The sequence below is a fragment of the Cucumis sativus genome, chromosome 6 (assembly GCF_000004075.3).
Source record: "Cucumis sativus cultivar 9930 chromosome 6, Cucumber_9930_V3, whole genome shotgun sequence".
Classification (NCBI taxonomy): Eukaryota; Viridiplantae; Streptophyta; class Magnoliopsida; order Cucurbitales; family Cucurbitaceae; genus Cucumis; species Cucumis sativus.
In genome coordinates this window covers 5,720,746-5,740,587 of record NC_026660.2, presented here as the reverse complement: position 1 = coordinate 5,740,587, position 19,842 = coordinate 5,720,746, and the positions used below count along the sequence as shown (strand labels likewise).

Here is a 19,842-nt window from a genome sequence, read left to right as displayed (position 1 = left end):
ATTTTTATTATTAATATTACTCTAATCGAATAAAAATTTAAGAAATTTAGGTCAATACAATTCTATGCCATATTAGTTAAAGATCTATTTTTTTTAAAGTTTGCAAGGGTTAAAAAAAAGTTGCACAAAAATATTTAAAAAACATTTTTTTTCAAATATAACATATAACTATCTACACTTTTACAATTTAGAAAATGTGGTGACATGAACTTTATTATCATAAATTTTTGTGCTTACAAACGTCCCATTTCAAAAAGTAGAAACAAAAAAACCTATTTACACCAAAAAAATAATTTATTGTATAAATATTTTGCTTTTTTTATTGAATATAATTAAAAATTAAAATATATGAGGTAAAATATGAATACATTAAAAACATTAAAAAAGAAAATAATAATGACGGTAGATTTGGAAAAATTATTTTGTAAGGATAAAATCTAAATTGAATTTAATGAATCTAAAAGCCTAAAATGTAATTTGAGTTGTCAAGAAACTAAGTCTTTAACTTTTTATTTTCAAATACTATGTATTTCTCACCATTTTAAGTTGTATCTTTACTTTTTTATTTTAAAATACATGAAAATTTACTCAAAATTTCAAAACAAAAACCATTCATAAGAAACTATGTTAGCTATATATATATATATATAAAAAAAAAAGAAGGAAGAAAGATGTAGCATTCATAAATTTAATTTTCAAAACTGAAATAAAATGAAAACGAATTTAACTTTTTCAAAATTTGGATTAGCTTTTGATAACATTTCTAAAAAGCACTTAGACAGAAAATAAAAATCTAACATAAATTAATCAGAACAAACTCCAAACTGTTCATTTCACGTTTACAATATATGTATTGATATTCAACTATGCATAAGCCTTCATCAGTTTCAAGTAAAATTTCCAAGGCTTTTGACACCAGGAGGCCCATTGAAGAATAAAGGGACAAAATCTTCACTTGAAAAAATGGGACATGTTTAAGCTCAACTTTCAGCATCTGAAGCAGATTCAAGTTCAAGTATGGCATTAAAACCAAACTCTTTTCCTGGATTAAACAACACTTTCAGTTCATCTGCTGTTTGTGTTGTGCTAACCTTCTTGTCCTTCACATTTATGTTTTCCTGTGTTGAAGTCCAAAGAAAAGAAAAAAGTTGAGCTTATGTTTATCTAAACTTCCGCTTTTTGATAAATTACTAACTTAACTGTGAACCATGTCTTGTCTACCTAGTTTTTGAAAAGGTTCGGTTACACATGTAAAGTTTGAATGTTTATTGTTAGTATTGATGTTAGTGATGTTAGATACTAACATCAATACTATTGACTAAATGGTAATATCAGATGCTCTAACTAGATAGACATTGGTTGATTGGGCACAGCAGGACAGATAATGGAAAAAAGCAAATGGACAACGTTAACAAAAGAAGGCAGCACAGGAAACATATCAATTACTTGCAAGTAATATATCAAATTCAGTCCATAAATCATGCCACTCCTATTTTATCAAATGGTAACTTCTTTCCATCATTTGTTAGCTATGGTTGCCAAATCAACGAGACATTTTTCTAATAGACATGTCAGGTCATGATTTAGTTAATGATGTAGAAACCACATAAAATCAAAATTTAAAATTTAAGAATATAGTTTAACTATATATACATAATCATCCAAGTTAATTTGTAACAATTTTTAAATTTTTTGAAATGATGTGTTCATAAATAGTGAATTTACTTACCCAAATATCATTGAATTCTATAAGCCATCTTGAAAAACCAATTTAAAAACATCTCTAAGTTACAATCACCATATAAGCACTGGGAATAAGGGAATAAGGAGAAAACTTGCCTTCTTTGCATAATCTACCATAGTTGAGTTCAATATTTCTTGTATGATGAACTTCGTGACTCGGTCCTTACCAAGAACTTCTAAGAGGAAGCTTTTTGGGACCTGAAGGAAGTAATTATTGAGAAATAAAAACCTTGTGAAGAATAGAATACTGTGTGCAACTAGGATGTAAATCTCACATAACATGCCCAAAAAAATGAATAAGGATACTGAGAAGAAATGAATCATGTGTGAAATCAAATTTATCCAAATAAAAAAAAACAAATTTTTAATGAACACATTATTCAATCACCTCATGCGATTTGTAACTTGATGACTCAAACTTCTTTAACAATAAAACATTAGAACTAAATCACTACAAAGAAAAAAAAAAAATACCAAACTTGGGAGTATTATCAAAGATGGCAAGGTATTAGATGACTTGGATATAAACAGCAACTTTGAAAATTCTTGCAAACACAAAGCTGGTAAAGTAGAAAAAGCAAAGAGTAGCAGCAACTCACATTTGATGTTTTCCCTGGTAAAGCATCAACGTGCATGAAGACAGGAAAGCATTAGAAACCATATAAAGTCATCTGCTACGAGAAATAAGAACTTATAAGCTGTAAAAGCAGCTACACATATGAACGCTTAAGGATAGGAAAGGCAGTCTCAATTCCCATACTTTTCTATATGGATGGTGAACACGTAAAAGACTTGTGCTGCAGATGAATTAGTGGTTTGTAACATTCAAAGTGGAAGGAGATGAAAGTCATGGTACTACCTCCTTTTTGCTTACGAAATCCTGGCATGGGTGGTGCTGAGCGGGCTAAGTTTGTCAAAACCTGATCAAATACCTTTTGTGTCTCATCCCCAGTCAAGTCCACTCTTAGCTGTCAATTAGATTTCATGAGAGACATTGTTTATAGGTCACTAATACTAAATGCATATCAAAAAAAGTATTAAAGGGAATGATGATAGGAACTCAATCTTGATTGAGATTGAGCATGGAAGTAAGAGGTAACACTTAAGTTGGATTTCCATAGAAAAGAAAATTTGCAATAACCAAACACACTTTGAGAGGCAGGGACTCTTCCAAAATAAAATTATTAATGATTACTAGAAATTCAAATCTTACTTGTATCTTGTTTTCCTCCTCAGATTCTACAACTACTTTAGCATTTTTCAACGTTATTGGATTGCCTTTGTAATCCGTGATGGCTGCCTCCAAACCTATGAAATCAAGACAGATGATCAACTAAACAGCATAATCTATCCAGAAAAGGGTCTTTTTGCACAACTAGAGTTGACTGAAAAGTGATAGTTAATGATTTAACACTAATGACAAAACTGGGATAAATTTTACCAAATCCATTACTATGTTTCTTCCCATGATTTATTAGGTCTACAACTGAGTTGGATACACATGATTTGCGATATACTAGACACAATTTTCTAATACATATTATAGAAGATAGTATATCATACTCTCCTCGTGCATACTAAACAGCGATTCACTAGTAAAACTGTCTTTACTTTTGTCATTTGCTTCCTAATTACTCTATTTTTGTACTCTTTCCAACCTACATTAAAAATAAATGAGATTCCCAAACAACAAAGGGAAGGGAAAAGAAGAATGGTTATAAAGGTTATAAAATACTGTCAAATAAACAATTTAATTAGTCCATGAACTTTACCATGTAACAACTTGATTCCTATATATTAACATTTCCAATGACCCAGTCGATGAACTTTAAGTATGAAATGACTTCGTTCTTATAGTTTAAAATTGGTCATTCAGTCTTTTAACTGTAAAAACTTCAATCAATATGATAACAATCTAAGTATGCAGATTTACCTGAACTAGCTATGGACGTCGGTTTCGACAAAAATCTGGAACCAATTTTATGGAAGCTATAAGAAAATGACGACCTGTAAATGAAAAAAATGTTCCCACTTCTATCCATCAGTTTTCCTGTTCAATTCAAATGCCATTGCAATAGAACAATTCTAAGCTACATATGTAATTACAATTCCCAAGAAAAAAAACAAGAAATTAAGAATCAATATCGAAATTGGAAACCAACCAAAAGTACATGTTTACCTCCTACACAACCCATCTCGTACATTATCAAATTCAACGCCACCAAAGTTCAAACAAACCAGAGCATTATGGCAATAGCCTTTAACAGGAACCTGAAGCATAAAAAAAAAAAAAAAAAAAAATTGAAAATGATAACATCCTAAACTTATATAGGAAGGCGGCAAAATACGGTGGAGCTTAAAAATTCGAGTTATTGGTTTGGCTTATGAAGAATACTTGGAATGAAAAGAAGCTGAAGTGCATTGAATTGCTTACTTTGGTGAATATTGGCCGCGGGAATTCTGAGGCGATGTTGGTCACCGTTGCGGTTGCGGTTGCGGTGGCGGACATCATTTTTCCAAGCGCCGCTCGGTGTCTTCGGTTCTCACAGAATAGAGACTTATCCGAGTTGTAATACGACGCCGTTGCGGTTGGACGTTAAATACTTACAAACCATTAAAAAAAAAGGAAAAAGAAAATAAAATTTTTAACTTCGAAAAAAGAAAAGAAAATTTTGGTTGAACCGAAAACCATTGTTTTGAATGAAACGGAGGTTGAGTTTGGGTGAAAGAGGATAAGAGCGACGAGAGAGAGACAGAGAGAGACAATGCAAATTGCTGCTGCCAACTTCTTTCTTTCTGTAAATCCCAAGGTAATCCATCCCTTCTCTCCGCCTCAATTTGTGTTTCTCTACTTTCAGTGAATCATAAATCCATGGAATTTTCCAGTATGTTATTGCTTTATATTGAATGAGCAGTGAAGAACAGAGGTAACAAGCAATAACACTGAATATTGTGTATTGGGTCAGAACTATTTGTGCTAAAATAGCTGTTGGTTTTCTGGGGGAAAAATCCCACATGGGGAAGGTTGTGTAAAGTGCCAAAGTAGCTTAGTATTTTGGTGTCTCTGTTTATATTCATCTGAAGTTTATTCATTCTTATTCAGCCTTCTTTCTTAATTGTATGTAGGCTATATATCATAAGCAGACAACAGATTACTTTACTCCAAACCTCACTTGCATAGGTGTATCTTTTCCCAGTCAAATTAGATATGGTAGCAGGAAAATTTCCTTGAGGTAATTTCATATCAATTTGACCATGTTTCTAATGATAACCCAAACTATGAATGATGGTGCCCCGAATTAGAAAGACTTTAGAAGATAATTGACTTACTTTGGACTTTTCTTTCATATGATGGAGCTGATTGGTTAACCATCGAAGTTTACCAAACGTATAAACTCATAAGAGACTAGCTTTACTAGCAAATTTTGTGCATGCAAGTCTAAATGCTCATGATCTGCTCCATTTTCTGAATTAGATGCTTCGCATCCTGTCCTGTTATTTAGTCACTCAAAACAGGAAGTTAACATGGAATATCATCTGAAATCACCAATTCATCATCAGGGCGGCCAATACATTTTTGGATAAAATTTTATGTAGCCATAATCACTTGTATGGTTTTGAAAGACAAGTAGTTGTGTATGTTCCTAATTATAAAAGTTATATGTTCACTCTGCAGTAAAAATAACAGATATCTTCCAGCTGCTTGTGCTGTGTTATCAGGTTACAATACACTTCCTTCTGTTCCTAGAGAAATTTCAACATTATCCATTTGTATAAGGACTATGTTGGATAAAACTTCTAATTTCATTCTGAGCAGAAAATGTGAGTGTTTCATCTTCTCAGTTTGAAGACTTCTCCGTCACTAATGTTACCAATACAAAGGAGAATAAAGAACTAAAGGTATGAAACATGGTGAGTTTATTCTCAGAATCCTTGTCTGTCACCCTCACATTTTTATTCTTCATTTAAGTCCTATTTAGAATTTAGAATTTTCAGTTATTTTGTTTTTGACCCTAAACTTTCAAATATAAGTTTTAGTTACTTCACTTTAACGCATTCTATTTAATCCCGAAGAACTATTCTAGTCCTTGCCATTAATAATTCATCAGTCATTTAAACAAAAAAAACTACTTCACTTTGAAATCCAAAATTGAACCTACTAGTGACCAATGTACCTATCCACCACAGAAATCAGTCATCTTGTAAATAATTAAGACGAAGAGATATACCTATTTGGGTTTCTGTTAAAATTTTATAAAAAAATAACGTTCACACCTGAAATGATTTTTGAGGCAAAAATTTAGGGATTGAAATAGAATATTTGAATCTCTGGGGACCAAAATAAAACGAGCATGAAAATACAGGTTTTGAAGTTGGATTTAAACCCTTGTTGTATGCACAACAATGTAATGCAAATTTAGGAACTCTTATTATTACCATAACGTTTCATTTTTTGGAGTTTGCAACCAGATTCGTGTTGAGGTGTCAGGAGCCAAAACTCGAGCAATTTTCAATGTCGTGTTTGACAGAATGGTAGCTGAAGCCCAACCTATTCCAGGTTTTAGAAGAGTGAAAGGAGGTAATATCCGGAGGCATGTTTCTTATTTTTGAAGTGCTCGTTGTCTTCATTTTCACGTTCTCAAAATCATCATAACATTGTTCTGGCTCCATTAATTTTCTGGCGAGCACTTGTAAACAATCTTGTTTAAGGTTATGGGTGATTGAGATATCTTCATCTTAGAGAGATGAAATTGTTACTAAACGATCTCTCTAAACAATCAGAGAGCCGATTTGCTTAATTTTCTTTTTTCTTTTCCTCGATTCATTTCATTGGACTTGAAACATGCTGCTCTTCGTTGGATGTCAGGAAAGACGCCAAATGTAAGTTTTCTTTACTCTCAATCTGTTGGTTTTCAGGAAGTAACTACTGACAATCTTAATTGGGAAGACATGAGAAGTTACTGATAAGTTCATCATTTGTTCTCAACAGATACCCCGAGACATTCTATTAGAGATACTGGGACCTTCTAAGGTGTACAAACAAGTTATTAAGGAAGTTATCAACTCTACTGTTGCTGCCTATGTGGAAAAGGTAAAGATATAATTTGCATTTTCATGTTCTGATTTTGATAGCATGACGCGCTGAAAGAGTTATGTTGGTTCAAATAGACTGAAAATAACATTATTTCAGCATGTTAGCGCATTCCATATTTTAGTGTTCTCTAATTTCCTTTGCTTTCCTGGAAATTTTTACCGTTGTAGCAGGAAGCTCTAAAAGTGGGTAAAGACTTGAGAATAGATCAAAGCTATGAGGATCTTGAAGACCAATTTGAACCAGATGAAAATTTCTTCTTTGATGCCATTATTCAGCTTAAGGAATCAAACTGAACTACTGAACTATTTGTTAACATACATTCACTCAAACTTGATGCAATTTTGCTAGGAATCTCCAAATCATCAGTTCAACTAAAATGATAGCATGTTGGAGCTTTTTTCTTAGAAAAATACCATATTTAGTTCGCATACTTCGATTTTTGTTTCATTTTGGTATTTGTATTTTCAATTTTCCAACCATAGACCTATAGTATATCTTAAGACCATGTTTAGGTACCAAACGTAAACAATTGATAGAAAAAAAAAAATATGGGATCCATTTCTAATGCTCTGTGGTATTCAAATGATGCCTCAATCTCATTCAATTTGATTACCACGGATTAGTTACATGGGAACCTCATCCCTCTTTTTCTGTAAGCTTTCTCTCACTTGGACGTAAAATGAGAAACCAATATCAATATTGGTATGAAAAACCATCAATCAGTATCAACATGAATGACCATGAAACTGAACAGTATCGGAATTGAGATGTGGATGATGATCACTGAAAAATAGGTGAGATGATAAATAATATCCTTCAGCTAATACTAATGTGATTAACTGCATTAAAGATTCAACAAATTGAACAAATAACATAGAAGGCTTTGATAACTCAATTCGGCAAATACGACTTACATTGAAGAGCTTCTTTGCTCAGATAAGAAATATTATTGAGATTTAAAAGACAGCAACTTAAAATCTAAAGCTACTTTGATAATTATCACCATAACTTAAATGTATAAACTCAGGCTCCCCTGACGATAAATTTGAATCTCCTCGAAGATGAATTCAAGCTCCCATGAATTCATTGACCGTAGTACAATTATCTCAGCCTTCATTCATATTTCTTATCAATCGATACTCTGTTAAATCTCTTGACAATCTTCAATAATATGTCATAATGCATAAAGTAACCGGTTTACTTTCGTACATATTCTTCACAAAAAATATAAACTTATGAACCGAAGCGGTGAAGAATGAATTTTAGGTTCATTTTTTTCTTTTTCTTTAAATGAGATATTTAAGGAAGATCTTTTAAGTCTCTACTTATAAATGATTCTAGATATAAGGAAGATTTTTATTTTTTAAAAATAAAAATAAAACTAATTTCATATTTGTCAAACAAATAGAAAATTAGAACCAATTGGTAATGGAAATGAGTTATGGAGTTGGTATCAATTTTATTTGAAGTATTTTCACTTATATCTCAATTGATCTAGCATTATATTTTGTTTATTTATTTATCTCGAAATCTACAATTATTGAAGTAAAGTCATATGTGTTGTGTTATCGTTTTTCAATATTACGAATGGACGTATGGGATGAGAGATCCACCACTATGGTCTGTACATGCATGTTTGATTGATGAGTTGAGAATAAATAATTGGATTGTATTATTACTTGTCCCCACACATATCTTCCTTTTCTTCAAAAGTATCTCAAAGATAGGACAGATTATTACACCTCTAATAATAGTTTATATATGTAAACAAAGTGAGGTGAAGCTACTATAAATATCTTCTTCAATGGAGCTCCAATTGCACCACAAACATTAGAAAAAAGAAGAAAAGAAAGAAAGGAAGAAAAGAAAGGATGAATCTTTCCAGAGGACGTAGGAAAGCTGGGACTGACAATTTGGAAGGAGCAGATGAAGCAGAGAAGAAGTTGATGAAGAGCGATTATAAGGATGGTTTGATGTTGAACCAAGGACAAGTGATAGAAGATGAAAAATTAAAAAAGGTAATCCCCAAGAATCTCTTCCTCAAATCCATCCGCAATGGCAAATATCTTCGCTACATAAGCAAAGGTGAAAATGCGGATGGACTTCTTCAATACTCCAGCAAGAACATGGTTGGACCGTATTCGAAATTTGTCCTTCATGGATCGAAAACCAAGCCAGGTTTCTTCCATATAAGATGTTGTTACAACAACAAATTCTGGGTTCGTTTATCCGAAGACTCGAACTACATTGCAGCCAAAGCCAATGAAGAAGAGGATGATACATCGAAATGGTCGTGCACTTTGTTCGAACCAATAATTTTTGCACCTGATAGAACCGAGCTCTACTACATCCGTCATGTTCAACTCAACACCTTCCTGTTCATGGCCGAAGGAGATCCTTCACCTTACAACGATTGTTTAGTTGCAAGAGAAGAAGACATGAGAACCACTGACAAGGATCTTGTCCTCTCGGTCGTGACAGATTGGGACTCCATATTTGTACTACCAAAATACATAGCTTTCAAAAGCAACAACGATCGATATCTCGAACCATATAGAAAATACCTCAAATTCTCAGCTTCTAGCGTGGAAGATCCAGTCATTGTGTTTGAGATAATACCCATGCAAGATGGATACGTTCGTATAAAACATGTGAGTTCAGGTAAGTATTGGATTCTAGATCCGAATTGGATATGTTGTGAATCAATTGACATCAACAGAGACGACCCCAACACTTTGTTTTTGCCTGTAAAAGTGGATAACAATATCGTGGCTTTTCGTAATAAAGGGAACGGCCGTTTTTGCAAGAGTTTGACAATAGACGGGAAGACGAATTGCCTTAATGCCGCAGACGAAACAATAACGAAGGATGCACGTTTGGAGGTAAAGGAGATTATTGTAGCAAGAAGCGTAGAAGATGTGGAGTATCGTGTTAAAGATGCAAGGGTTTATGGGAAGAAAATTCACAGTGTGTCCAAAGGGGTTGCTATTAACAATACTAAAGTTGATGATAAAGTAAGTATGAAGTTTAGCTATGAGAGGGTGGTGGAAAGAACATGGAGTTCATCCATGTCGTCGACTTTCGGAATTGCTACTAGGTTTAATGCAATGATTCCGGGGGTTGGGAGGATGAAGTTTGAGCTTTCGATGGAGGCTTCAAGTGCAAGCGCGAGGCAAGAAACAGAGAAGGAAAAATCAATGGTGGAGACGGAAGAGACAATAACGATACCGGCAATGTCAAAGGTGAAGTTTAGTGCAGTGGTAACACATGCTTATTGTGATGTTCCTTTTTCGTATACTCGAAGGGACACTTTGAAAGATGGGAGACAAGTGACACATCGTTTCGAAGATGGGCTTTTCACAGGTGTTACAACTTATGACTATAAGTTCGAGACCGAAAAAGTAGAATCATATTCTGATTAATTAGCCTTTGAGTTATCATGCATGCCATGGATATGTGTAGAACAGAATAATATTGTGATCGAGAGAGTGATTTAATTTGATGTGTTGATTTAGTTTCACTTTGTGTTGTATGGGAGGTAATGTTTGAATGGGAGGAGTTAGATTATGTGAAGGCAAATCTAAGGGGACTCAAAAGATTATAATAAAAGGTATGTGTGGATGAGTGTTTCTTTGTTGCCTAACCTTAACTTTGTGTGTGTTAAGAAATTACACATTGGTTTCTTGAGTTTATCTTTACTCTATTTCTGTTTGCTAAATTTGGTATTAAGATGACATATATGAGGATATACTTTAAAAATCAAACAATCTTTTTCTAAATTTAGGCAAAATATATGTAATTTGATTATTATATTTTTTATATCATTCCAATTTTATACCCATTATTTGTATATTAGGAAATAGATTTAAATCAATATCTATCACTAAAATATGATAGAGACGCAATTTATTTGGTTCGATATAGCCATCATAAATAAATAGTAAAATTTTATTATATTTATAAATATTTTTACAATTTTATCCTTTACAATCACTTTTAATACTAAAGTTGTGATGTTTCCTTAATTACCAATCACTTTGAGGGGTTATTCTATGAGATTTTTTATATGGGATTGTTGGTGATTTTTTTTCTTTATAAGAAAACTATTCTCATATTAAAAGAAAAAAAAAAATCTCTCCTATTTATTTCACTTTATTAATTTTTCCCCATTTTTTTGGTGTTTTTTATTTTTAGTTTTAAAAACTTTTGTCCATTTCTCTCTCTCTATTTTGTTCACTCTCTCCAAACTTCCTCTCTAATTTTTTTTATTATATTCTTCTTTTAAGAACATTTTTTTAAACTGATTTCTTGTTTTTCTTTTTACCTATTTCTCTAACTAAGGCTATTTTAGATATAGCAAAATGAAAAAAAAAACTTGAATGATTTAGGAAGTAGTTAATATTATTTTTTAAAAAAAGTTGGATGTATTTAAAATGGCCTGTCACCCTAAAATTGAAATACCCATAAATTTGAACTAATAAAGAGAAAGAGGTAATTAATAGTGAAATGAAACCAAAGCCTCAAACTCGAACTTTTGAATCCAATAGAACTAATAAATAAACCCTACTTCTTAGACCCATAAATTTATAATTTGTTAAGGGTGTAGAAGCATAAAGTAAGGAATATAAGAGAAAGCAAGAAGGCCAAAAATAACGATGATAAAATTTGTGTTATAATTGTAAGGTGATAGTTGCACTTATACATGGTTAGTGTTAAAATTGCAAAAATTAATTCAAACGTGTAGGTTAATTAGTGTTCAAATTGGATATTCATACTTCCATATTGTAATAATTTTATGTTCAAATTTTATGATTTGTGGATTCAATTTGTATAATTAATATCGACTCATTAAGAGTGTAATTACAACTTTCACTACATTTCACAGAAGTGGTCCTTGCCATTACCCAAATGAAGTTTAGATTGATCGTGTTATATTCACAAGCAGTTATCTCTAGAAGGTTTTTTTTTTTCATCATCAATTTTTGGCCTGTGACACATTAGAGATATTCCTTTATATTAAATATATGGTATGAACCATCGTGGGTTTGACCTAGTGGTAAAAAAGCATTTATCTAAAAGATTTTTTTTCTTTCTGGATTCATTGTTTAGAAGATCATTTAGACTTGGCTAAACAATTTTTTTAGATTGTTTGGCTAAATGATCTTTTTTAGGATTATTCGGTACGTTTAGATTTGGTTACACGATCATTTTTTTTTGTACGTTATCCAAATAAAAACAATTTTTTAAAAAAGAATATTTTATCTTACGCAATAGTTTAGATTTGGAAAAAAATAGTTTTGGTTCTCATTTAGATTTGTACAACATTCATTTTGGAAAATTATATCAGATGACAAACACATTTAGAAAAAAACAGTCTAGGACACTTTTTTTTTTCTTCATATTGTTAATATGACAAAATTAGTGATATCAGACAGCTATCAGAACTATTAAAAGTGAGTTGTCGGCTTTTAAATTTTCTACTTTTATAATTTATAAAATATAGTGATATGTGTCCTATTATCATAAATTTTTTGCTACTTTTGCAAGCGTATCTCCTTTTTCTTCCAATATCTATATTTGGTACAACAACTACATGACAGTTTAAAAAAAATATAAAACTAGTACACGATCTTGAACCAAATGACCATTTGAAAGAAAAAAATTGAACAAAAAAAGATATGAAAAGGAAGAACAACCTTGAAATATTAAAAAAAAAATATAGTCAGTTTTATGTGCTTTTTCATTTTATTATACAGATATAAATATTTTATCGATTTGTTATATTTATAAAAATTAACGTCAAATTAATTATATTTTGTAGTGCAGGGTGTGTCATAGATGTAGTTATAGATATTTTTAAATGGAAGATGTAAGTACTTGTTTAATTTATAAATAATTGGAATTGTTTAGTTTAAGATTCCACATGATTTTACATGTTAGTATGATATTGTGAAAGCCACAACAAGAATTTCTAATTGAATCAATATCCTATTAAGAAATAAATAATTGTGAATGTGACAAATATAGTTCACTATAATATTACTTACACCCATAAATATACTAATGTTCCCTAAAAAATCAAGAATTTGAAAAGATTTTTTTTTGTTCATTTCTGCCCAAAATATTTGACTTGTTTGAATTTCAATAATTTAGTCTTTAGGATGTATGTAAAACAAAGGGGTATTTGAAAATATATATTTTTTTTTAAAGAACAAAACGCTGAAATATTTACATTATAGAACAATTTCAAAATTGAAAAAAACTCACATAGAAAATATAAAAAATGACTTGTGATTAGTTGACGTCAGCGTAATATATTTGGACATGATCATTTAGATTTTGGCTATTTCTTTTCCTACATGATTGTTTAGATTTGATCCATCTAAATGAATTTTCTTCGAAATTGTTTGGTATATGATAGTTTAGAATTGACTATTTCTAAACGATTTTTTAAAATATTTTTTCGGTATACGATCGTTTAGATTTTATCATTTACCTTTAACTACCCAAATCTAAACGGTTTTTTTAGGATTATTTGTACATGATCATTTAGATTTGATTTTTTTTATACAATTATTTAAATTTGATTTTTTTTATACGATCATTTAGATTTGACCGCATTTTTTTTAAAGATCCGTAGACGATCTTTTTTGTTTTTTTGAAAAATGATACGATGAGTCAGTAGGTGCACCCGGACATCTCCACTAGGTGGACACTCCTTTAAGCACCTTCATCATCCCTGCTTCATTAATATATGGAAAGTAATACATGAGAACCAAGGAAACAACCCAAACAAAATACAAAGGGCTAGAGACAAGCCCCAAGCAAGAGACAAATCTGTTGGTTAGCCATTTTTTTTTCAAACGATTGGTTATTCAAGATCAGTAGATGATCTTGAACAACCAACAATTTGAAAATATATATATAGATTTTTTATATTTGGTACACGATCTTAAACCAAATAAGAGTTTGAAAAAAAAATGGCACAAGAAGAAAAGACGATGGAGAGAAAAAAAATCGCAGAAGAGAAAGATAAGAAAGATGAGGAAAAGAAATGCCAAATCTGGAAAATTAATCATTTTTTTTTTCAAACGATTGGTTATTCAAGATCAGTAGATGATCTTGAACAACCAACAATTTGAAAATATATATATAGATTTTTTATATTTGGTACACGATCTTAAACCAAATAAGAGTTTGAAAAAAAAAATGGCACAAGAAGAAAAGACAATGGAGAGAAAAAAAATCGCAGAAGAGAAAGATAAGAAAGATGAGAAAAAGAAATGCCAAATCTGGAAAATTTTAAAAGAATGATTAGCTTTTTTCATTTTGATACATAAAAACCATAAATATTTACATAGAACAATTTTGAAAACAGAAAAAGCCCAGACCTACAATAGAAGATACAAAAAATGCTTCCGTCAACAATACACGTAATAAATATATTTGTACACAATTGTTTAGATTTAGTTATTGTTTGGTACACGACCATTTAGATTTTGGTAGCTAAATCTAAACAATTTTTTTTTCAAGAGCTCTTTGCTACACTATCGTTTAGATTTGGTTACATGCGCGTAATAAATATATTTGTTACATATCATTTAGATTTGGTTACATTTATATTTAGCTAAATGATTTTTTCAAGATTTTTTGTTGCACGATTGTTTAGATTTGGCTACACGATCATTTATTTTTGTCTAAACAATCTTTGTAAAGATTCTTTGTTACAAGTTTAGATTTAAAATATTTTTAATACACAATCGTTTATATTTGGTACAGCGTTTTTTTTTTTCAATATTTTTTTATATTTGGTACATGATCTTCGACAACTAAATAAACAGTTTGAAAAAATAATTAAAAAACAAATATTTTATATTTGGTATATGATCTTGAACCAAATAATAGTTTGAAAAAAAAATAAAAGAAAAATTGTAGAAGAAAAAAAGAAAAATGATGAAAAAAAAATTGTAGAAGAAGAAGAGAAGAAAGACGATGAAAATGAATAACAAACCTGAAAAAAAAATATTTACAAAAAAGTGGTAAGCTTCATCAACTTTATTATTTTGTTAAAGATATTTTGTCGATCAGTTATATTTATAAAAATTAGTTTTAAATAAATCATATTTTAGTGTGGAAGGGTGTAATTATAGATATTTTTAAATGCAAGATGTAATTTATAAATAATTGGAATTGTTTAGTATAATATTCTTAAAGCCACAGCAAGAATTTCAAATGGAATCAATATCCTATTTAAAAAGAGATCTCGAGGTTATATCATTTCCACACAAAGTACGAAAAATAATATCATTTCTCATTATGGAAACATAGAAGTAAAATTAAATAATGATACTATAAATTGAAGATGGGCAAAACATAATGGTTCCATGTGATCATCCAAACTTACAAGCAAACCATATCTCGATATAAAATAATAAGATATATATTGCTAAAGTAATGTATATTGAGATGATAAAGATGAGTATTATCTACAAGTCAGATCTTGTGTTGCTCAATGTATATAGCCTGGGAGTCTAGCTGATAACATATTCAGTATGCAGATATATGAGAGAGAACCAAAATGATCTTCCAGTTACGAAATAAATAATTGTGAATGTGGCAAATATAGTTCACTATAATATTACTTACACCCATAAATATTCCCTAAAAGATCAAGAATTTGAAAAGAAGGATGTCACTTGAGGTTAACAATGGCTCTTAGCTTGGTTGGTAAATGGATTTGGTGCTATCACAGTGAACCCAATCAGTTGTGGACATTATTGATTTATACATGCAAAAGCTCCATCCTAAATCTTTGCAAACTCAGTAGAGCAAACTGCAAAAGCTCCATGGACCCAGATTAAAAAATTATTTGATACTTTGGTTATATATATTATGCATCAAAACAATATATATCACTGTGCAAGAATAAGCAGCTTGGAACGAATCTATACAATGTTGGAATCCTAGTTTTAGGAGGCCTCTTCTAAACAAAGAATTCATGGTACATGGTCACAATTGTCTTCTAATTAACTAGCCGGATTTCCTTCTCCACTACAGGTTAAAATTTAAAACAAAAACGCTATAATTGATCTGTGTTTTGGCAAGGTTGTGACAACCCACGCTATTGAAGTATAATGCTTTTTTTTATAGCATTATTAAAACACTATAAAAAGTTCAAACTTTTCATAGCATTTGGAAATGAGCAATGGAATGCTTCACGTTTTATAACATTATTTTGAAAATTATAAATAGCACAATTGATCTTGGAAAATTACGTCAAATGACAAAATAAATTTAGAAAACAGCAGTCTATAGCACATCCTTTTTTTCGTATTACAAATAAGACAAGTAATTAGATATATCAGACGACTATCTCAAAGAGTTATCAAAAGACAATCTACTTTTAAATTTGTTATTTTAACAAATGTCCCTTTGATCTTTGTAATATACGATTAGCATATTTGAAGAAAGCTATAAAAATAATTTTATAGCCAAAATATGATGTTATTATTAATTAGTTGCAGCTACATATAATTATTTATTTAATAAAAGTTATAATAAGTCTTTAAAAGTAAAAAGAAAGAAAAAAAAAAATTATAGCGTTTTAAGGAATAACTTTTACAGCTTTAAGAAATGCTATTATTTCATCTTTTAAGGCTTCTTAATCATGTTTTTATGTTGCTGTGTGTTTTTTTACCTTTAACTTGCTTCACATTAAAAAAAGTTAAATAAAAGATAATATCTATAATCCAAGCAATTAAAATATAATGTGTATATCTAAATAAGCATTCAAACAAGAATATTCATGTATATATGATAAAAAAAAGAAGAAGAGATAAACATAAAACAAAATTCCAAATTGCCAACCAATTAAGCAGCCCCTTCTTATTTTCTTCCCCTTTTAAAAATTTTATAGATCGTCCAAATAATGGTCTAAGACAATACTTTTCATAAAATTGGACGAATTCAAGTACACTTCTCAACCCTAAACAAGCCCAAAGTAATTGAAATAAGAACATGCATGGATTACATTTTATTGGCTTCAAAATATAGATGATCAACAAACACACATTGCAAAGCAAAAAAACAACACAAAAGCAAATTCCAAAGAGCTGCATACACATACATAGCAGCTGCTAGGCATTATTTAGTACATGTGATAAATTTTATAATTTCAATAGTTAATACTTCTTGTTTTGAATCAGAGATCTTCTTGTTCTGTGGAAAAGGTGTAGTTATAGCAATTGCTTCCAGTATAAATCCCATCATCAAACTGTTGAATTTCAACTTTGCCATTGGTTAGAACGTCTCTTTGAGTGTATGAATATGGAATATCACAAAATCCTTTAGTGGCTAACACTTTGGCTTTAACTCTAGTGTAAGGTGGTACTGTGACTTGGTGTTCAACTTCCCTAGTAGACTTAGTTTCTTTAGTTTCACCCCATGTATATTCCTCTTTGAACTCAGCTGATATCTCTATTTCTTGACTTGATATCTCTGGACATCCTGATTCAATTGACATTTTCATCCCTAACTTCATTCCCACCGAATTTGTCCATGTCGACGACTTCGTATCCTCATACTGAAGCTTCAGTCTTTGCAGCTCTGGTTCGCTGTTTTTGTTCACCATCTGCACGTATGTTTTCGAATTTGGATTCTCTTAAAATCTCATTTGATAATAACTTGTTCTTTTGCTTTTCCAAAAATTGTTTTTTTTTTTTCTTTTTCTTTACACCAGCTTTCATCGCAAAACTTCACAAATTAAGAGTGCTTGAACGAAAGTAATAATAAGTTAATTGTAGACTAACCTCACTAGATACCATAGTCATGGGCGTCTCGTCGTAGAACCGAGCATCTAAAACTCGAAAATTGACATCATAAATGGTCCTAGAAATGACAAGTTCTTCAATCTGGAGCATAGCTTCAGCATTGATGCTTTCCGCATCAGCATTCAAACAATTATTCTTCCCCTCTGTACTCAGCCTCTTGCAAAACCTATTATTTCCTCTGTTTCGAAGCGCTACGCCATGGCCATCGCCAAGCTGAACAGGCCAAAACAAAGCATTCCGATCAGTGAAATCGCTTTCACTACCTTCCCCAAGTATCCAATTAGGATCACGAATCCAAAATTTTTCCAAGCTATCATTTTTAATCATTATATGTCCATCGTATGTGGTGAAGATTTGGTTTCCCACTCTTGGATCTCCCACATCGGATCCTGAAAACTCTAAATATTTGGTCCCTGAAGAACGGACTCTCAGATATTTTCCATTGTCGCCTTTAAATGCTACATGCTTTGGTAGGATGAAAAAGGTGGACCAATCGATTATATTTAAGAGATCTGTCTCGTCGTTTTCCAATCCCGTGCTGCCGGCGAACAGAGTGCCTTGGAACTGGCTTGTGCTGTGTCGTCGTAGCTGAATGTAACGGTTGAGTTGTACGTGTTTGATACAGAAGGCGTTTCGATCTTGGACGTAGATCAGTTCGAACAGTGTCGATGAGAATTTTGTTTTGTCTTCGTTGAGTTCGTTCCCTGTTGCGACAATGTACTTGGATTTCTCTGACCAACGAACCAAATATTTGTTGTTGTAACAACATCTGAAAATAAAATTTATCTTAGAGACTATGTCACATACCATTTATCAAAACGACTAAAGGAAAACGATGAGTTACGTTTCATCCTACCAAATTGTCTCACATATTATTTTTAATATATATACACGTTGAATAACTCATATCATCAACAATTTCGACAGATTAGAAAAACAAGAGTTCAGAAATATTTGGAGAACGATAAATGCAACACACACCTGATATGAACAAGGACTTTGTTAGATTTCTCTTTAGCTTTTTCAAATTCAAACTTTGCGAATGGGTTCACGACATGACTTCCAGAGAACTTGAGAAACCCATGCATGGTCTTATCGTCTGCGTTAATGTAACGAAGAAAACCATCATTGTGCTTCGATCTGAGAGTGAAGTATTTAGGCAGTGGATCGTTGATTTGGCTTTCTTCATCCATAACTTAACTATATGTTCTTTTTTTCTTCTTTCTTTTGCTGACTCTTTAGGTTTGTTTAGGAAGGGTTGCTTTGCTTCTTATATAATCGAGATGTGGGGAGAGAAGTTGTTTGATGTATTCTTTTGTGATCTTTTCGGAGACTATGAATTATTGAAGGGAGGAAATGGACACAAATGAATTAATTAATGACATTCAAAAAAGGGCTATCAAATGACTATTAGAAAACGATGGTTCTATCCATCATGAAGTGACATCGTTCTATTATTATATATTGGTCTTCATTAATGTAACGAAGATTTATTGAAGCCTTTAAATATCTAAGCTCTATGCTTGGTTTTGGGTGTGTGACTGCAAATTTGATTTCAAAGAAACTCGAAAAAGTTTTGTTCTAGAAGGTATTTTAATTACCTTCTTTATTATGATGTATCACTCAAGATCTACAAGTGGTTTTTACTTCGTACTAGATAAGAAATATATTGAAGACTTAAATAGTTGAATGGCAGTGGATTTAGAAATATATTGAAGACTTAAATAGTTGAACTGCAATAAAAAAAATTAGAAAGGGCCATAGTTGAACTGCGGTCAATAAAATTCAGAAAGGGCCATAGTTGAACTTCTTTATTATGATGTATCACTGAAGATCTACAAGTGGTTTTTACTTCGTACTAGATAAGAAATATATTGAAGACTTAAATAGTTGAACGGCAGTGGATTTAGAAATATATTGAAGACTTAAATAGTTGAACAACAGTGGATTTAGAAATATATTGAAGACTTAAATAGTTGAACTGCAATCAAAAAATTCAGAAAGGGCCATAGTTGAACTGCGGTCAATAAAATTCAGAAAGGGCCATAGTTGAACTTCTTTATTATGATGTATCACTGAAGATCTACAAGTGGTTTTTACTTCGTACTAGATAAGAAATATATTGAAGACTTAAATAGTTGAACGGCAGTGGATTTAGAAATATATTGAAGACTT

At 31.2% G+C, this 19,842-nt stretch overlaps 4 protein-coding genes across 5 annotated transcripts; 2 read left to right on the top strand and 2 right to left on the bottom strand.

Annotated features, from left to right (window-relative positions):
* Positions 1-774: 774 nt before the first annotated feature.
* Positions 775-4,336, bottom strand: LOC101212225. Its single transcript, XM_011658435.2, has 8 exons — positions 4,178-4,336; positions 3,923-4,014; positions 3,677-3,750; positions 2,957-3,051; positions 2,603-2,711; positions 2,343-2,356; positions 1,840-1,941; positions 775-1,118 (listed from the first exon to the last, which is right to left on the bottom strand). Exons 1-8 carry the CDS (start codon positions 4,253-4,255, stop codon positions 981-983), a joined length of 702 nt encoding a protein of 233 aa, XP_011656737.1. The 5' UTR covers positions 4,256-4,336; the 3' UTR covers positions 775-980.
* Positions 4,337-4,390: 54 nt separating this feature from the next.
* On the top strand, positions 4,391-7,285 carry LOC101211587 (trigger factor). Of its 2 annotated transcripts, none has more exons than XM_011658433.2 (8): positions 4,391-4,553; positions 4,870-4,976; positions 5,420-5,463; positions 5,561-5,643; positions 6,214-6,322; positions 6,611-6,624; positions 6,734-6,835; positions 7,006-7,285. In XM_011658433.2, exons 1-8 carry the CDS (start codon positions 4,509-4,511, stop codon positions 7,129-7,131), a joined length of 630 nt encoding a protein of 209 aa, XP_011656735.1. In that variant the 5' UTR covers positions 4,391-4,508; the 3' UTR covers positions 7,132-7,285. The 2 variants fall into 2 exon arrangements, with proteins under 2 accessions (XP_011656735.1, XP_004140596.1); XM_004140548.3 differs by having other exon boundaries at positions 4,394-4,553; positions 7,009-7,285.
* A 1,424-nt stretch (positions 7,286-8,709) lies between these two features.
* On the top strand, positions 8,710-10,260 carry LOC101212469. Its single transcript, XM_004140633.3, has one exon. It carries the CDS (start codon positions 8,710-8,712, stop codon positions 10,258-10,260), a length of 1,551 nt encoding a protein of 516 aa, XP_004140681.3.
* A 6,504-nt stretch (positions 10,261-16,764) lies between these two features.
* LOC116404640 lies at positions 16,765-19,002 on the bottom strand. The gene is made up of 3 exons (XM_031887803.1): positions 18,649-19,002; positions 17,647-18,436; positions 16,765-17,468 (listed from the first exon to the last, which is right to left on the bottom strand). Exons 1-3 carry the CDS (start codon positions 18,858-18,860, stop codon positions 17,040-17,042), a joined length of 1,431 nt encoding a protein of 476 aa, XP_031743663.1. The 5' UTR covers positions 18,861-19,002; the 3' UTR covers positions 16,765-17,039.
* Between the last annotated feature and the right edge of the window lie 840 nt (positions 19,003-19,842).

Bases quoted from the DNA above. Each gene is read 5' to 3' on its own strand.
- LOC116404640 (XM_031887803.1), bottom strand. From the start codon at position 18,860: ATGGATGAAGAAAGCCAAATCAACGATCCACTGCCTAAATACTTCACT. The intron at 18,437-18,648 runs GTGTGTGTTGCA...TTTTATTTTCAG, and splicing joins AAAGTCCTTGTTCATATCAG to ATGTTGTTACAACAACAAAT. The intron at 17,469-17,646 runs GTTAGTCTACAA...ACATACGTGCAG, and splicing joins TGACTATGGTATCTAGTGAG to ATGGTGAACAAAAACAGCGA.
- LOC101212225 (XM_011658435.2), bottom strand. From the start codon at position 4,255: ATGATGTCCGCCACCGCAACCGCAACCGCAACGGTGACCAACATCGCC. The intron at 3,751-3,922 runs GTAAACATGTAC...TTTCATTTACAG, and splicing joins CGAGATGGGTTGTGTAGGAG to GTCGTCATTTTCTTATAGCT. The intron at 3,052-3,676 runs GTAAATCTGCAT...TTGATTTCATAG, and splicing joins GACGTCCATAGCTAGTTCAG to GTTTGGAGGCAGCCATCACG.
- LOC101212469 (XM_004140633.3), top strand. From the start codon at position 8,710: ATGAATCTTTCCAGAGGACGTAGGAAAGCTGGGACTGACAATTTGGAA.
- LOC101211587 (XM_011658433.2), top strand. From the start codon at position 4,509: ATGCAAATTGCTGCTGCCAACTTCTTTCTTTCTGTAAATCCCAAG. The intron at 4,554-4,869 runs GTAATCCATCCC...AATTGTATGTAG, and splicing joins TTCTTTCTGTAAATCCCAAG to GCTATATATCATAAGCAGAC. The intron at 4,977-5,419 runs GTAATTTCATAT...TTCACTCTGCAG, and splicing joins AGCAGGAAAATTTCCTTGAG to TAAAAATAACAGATATCTTC.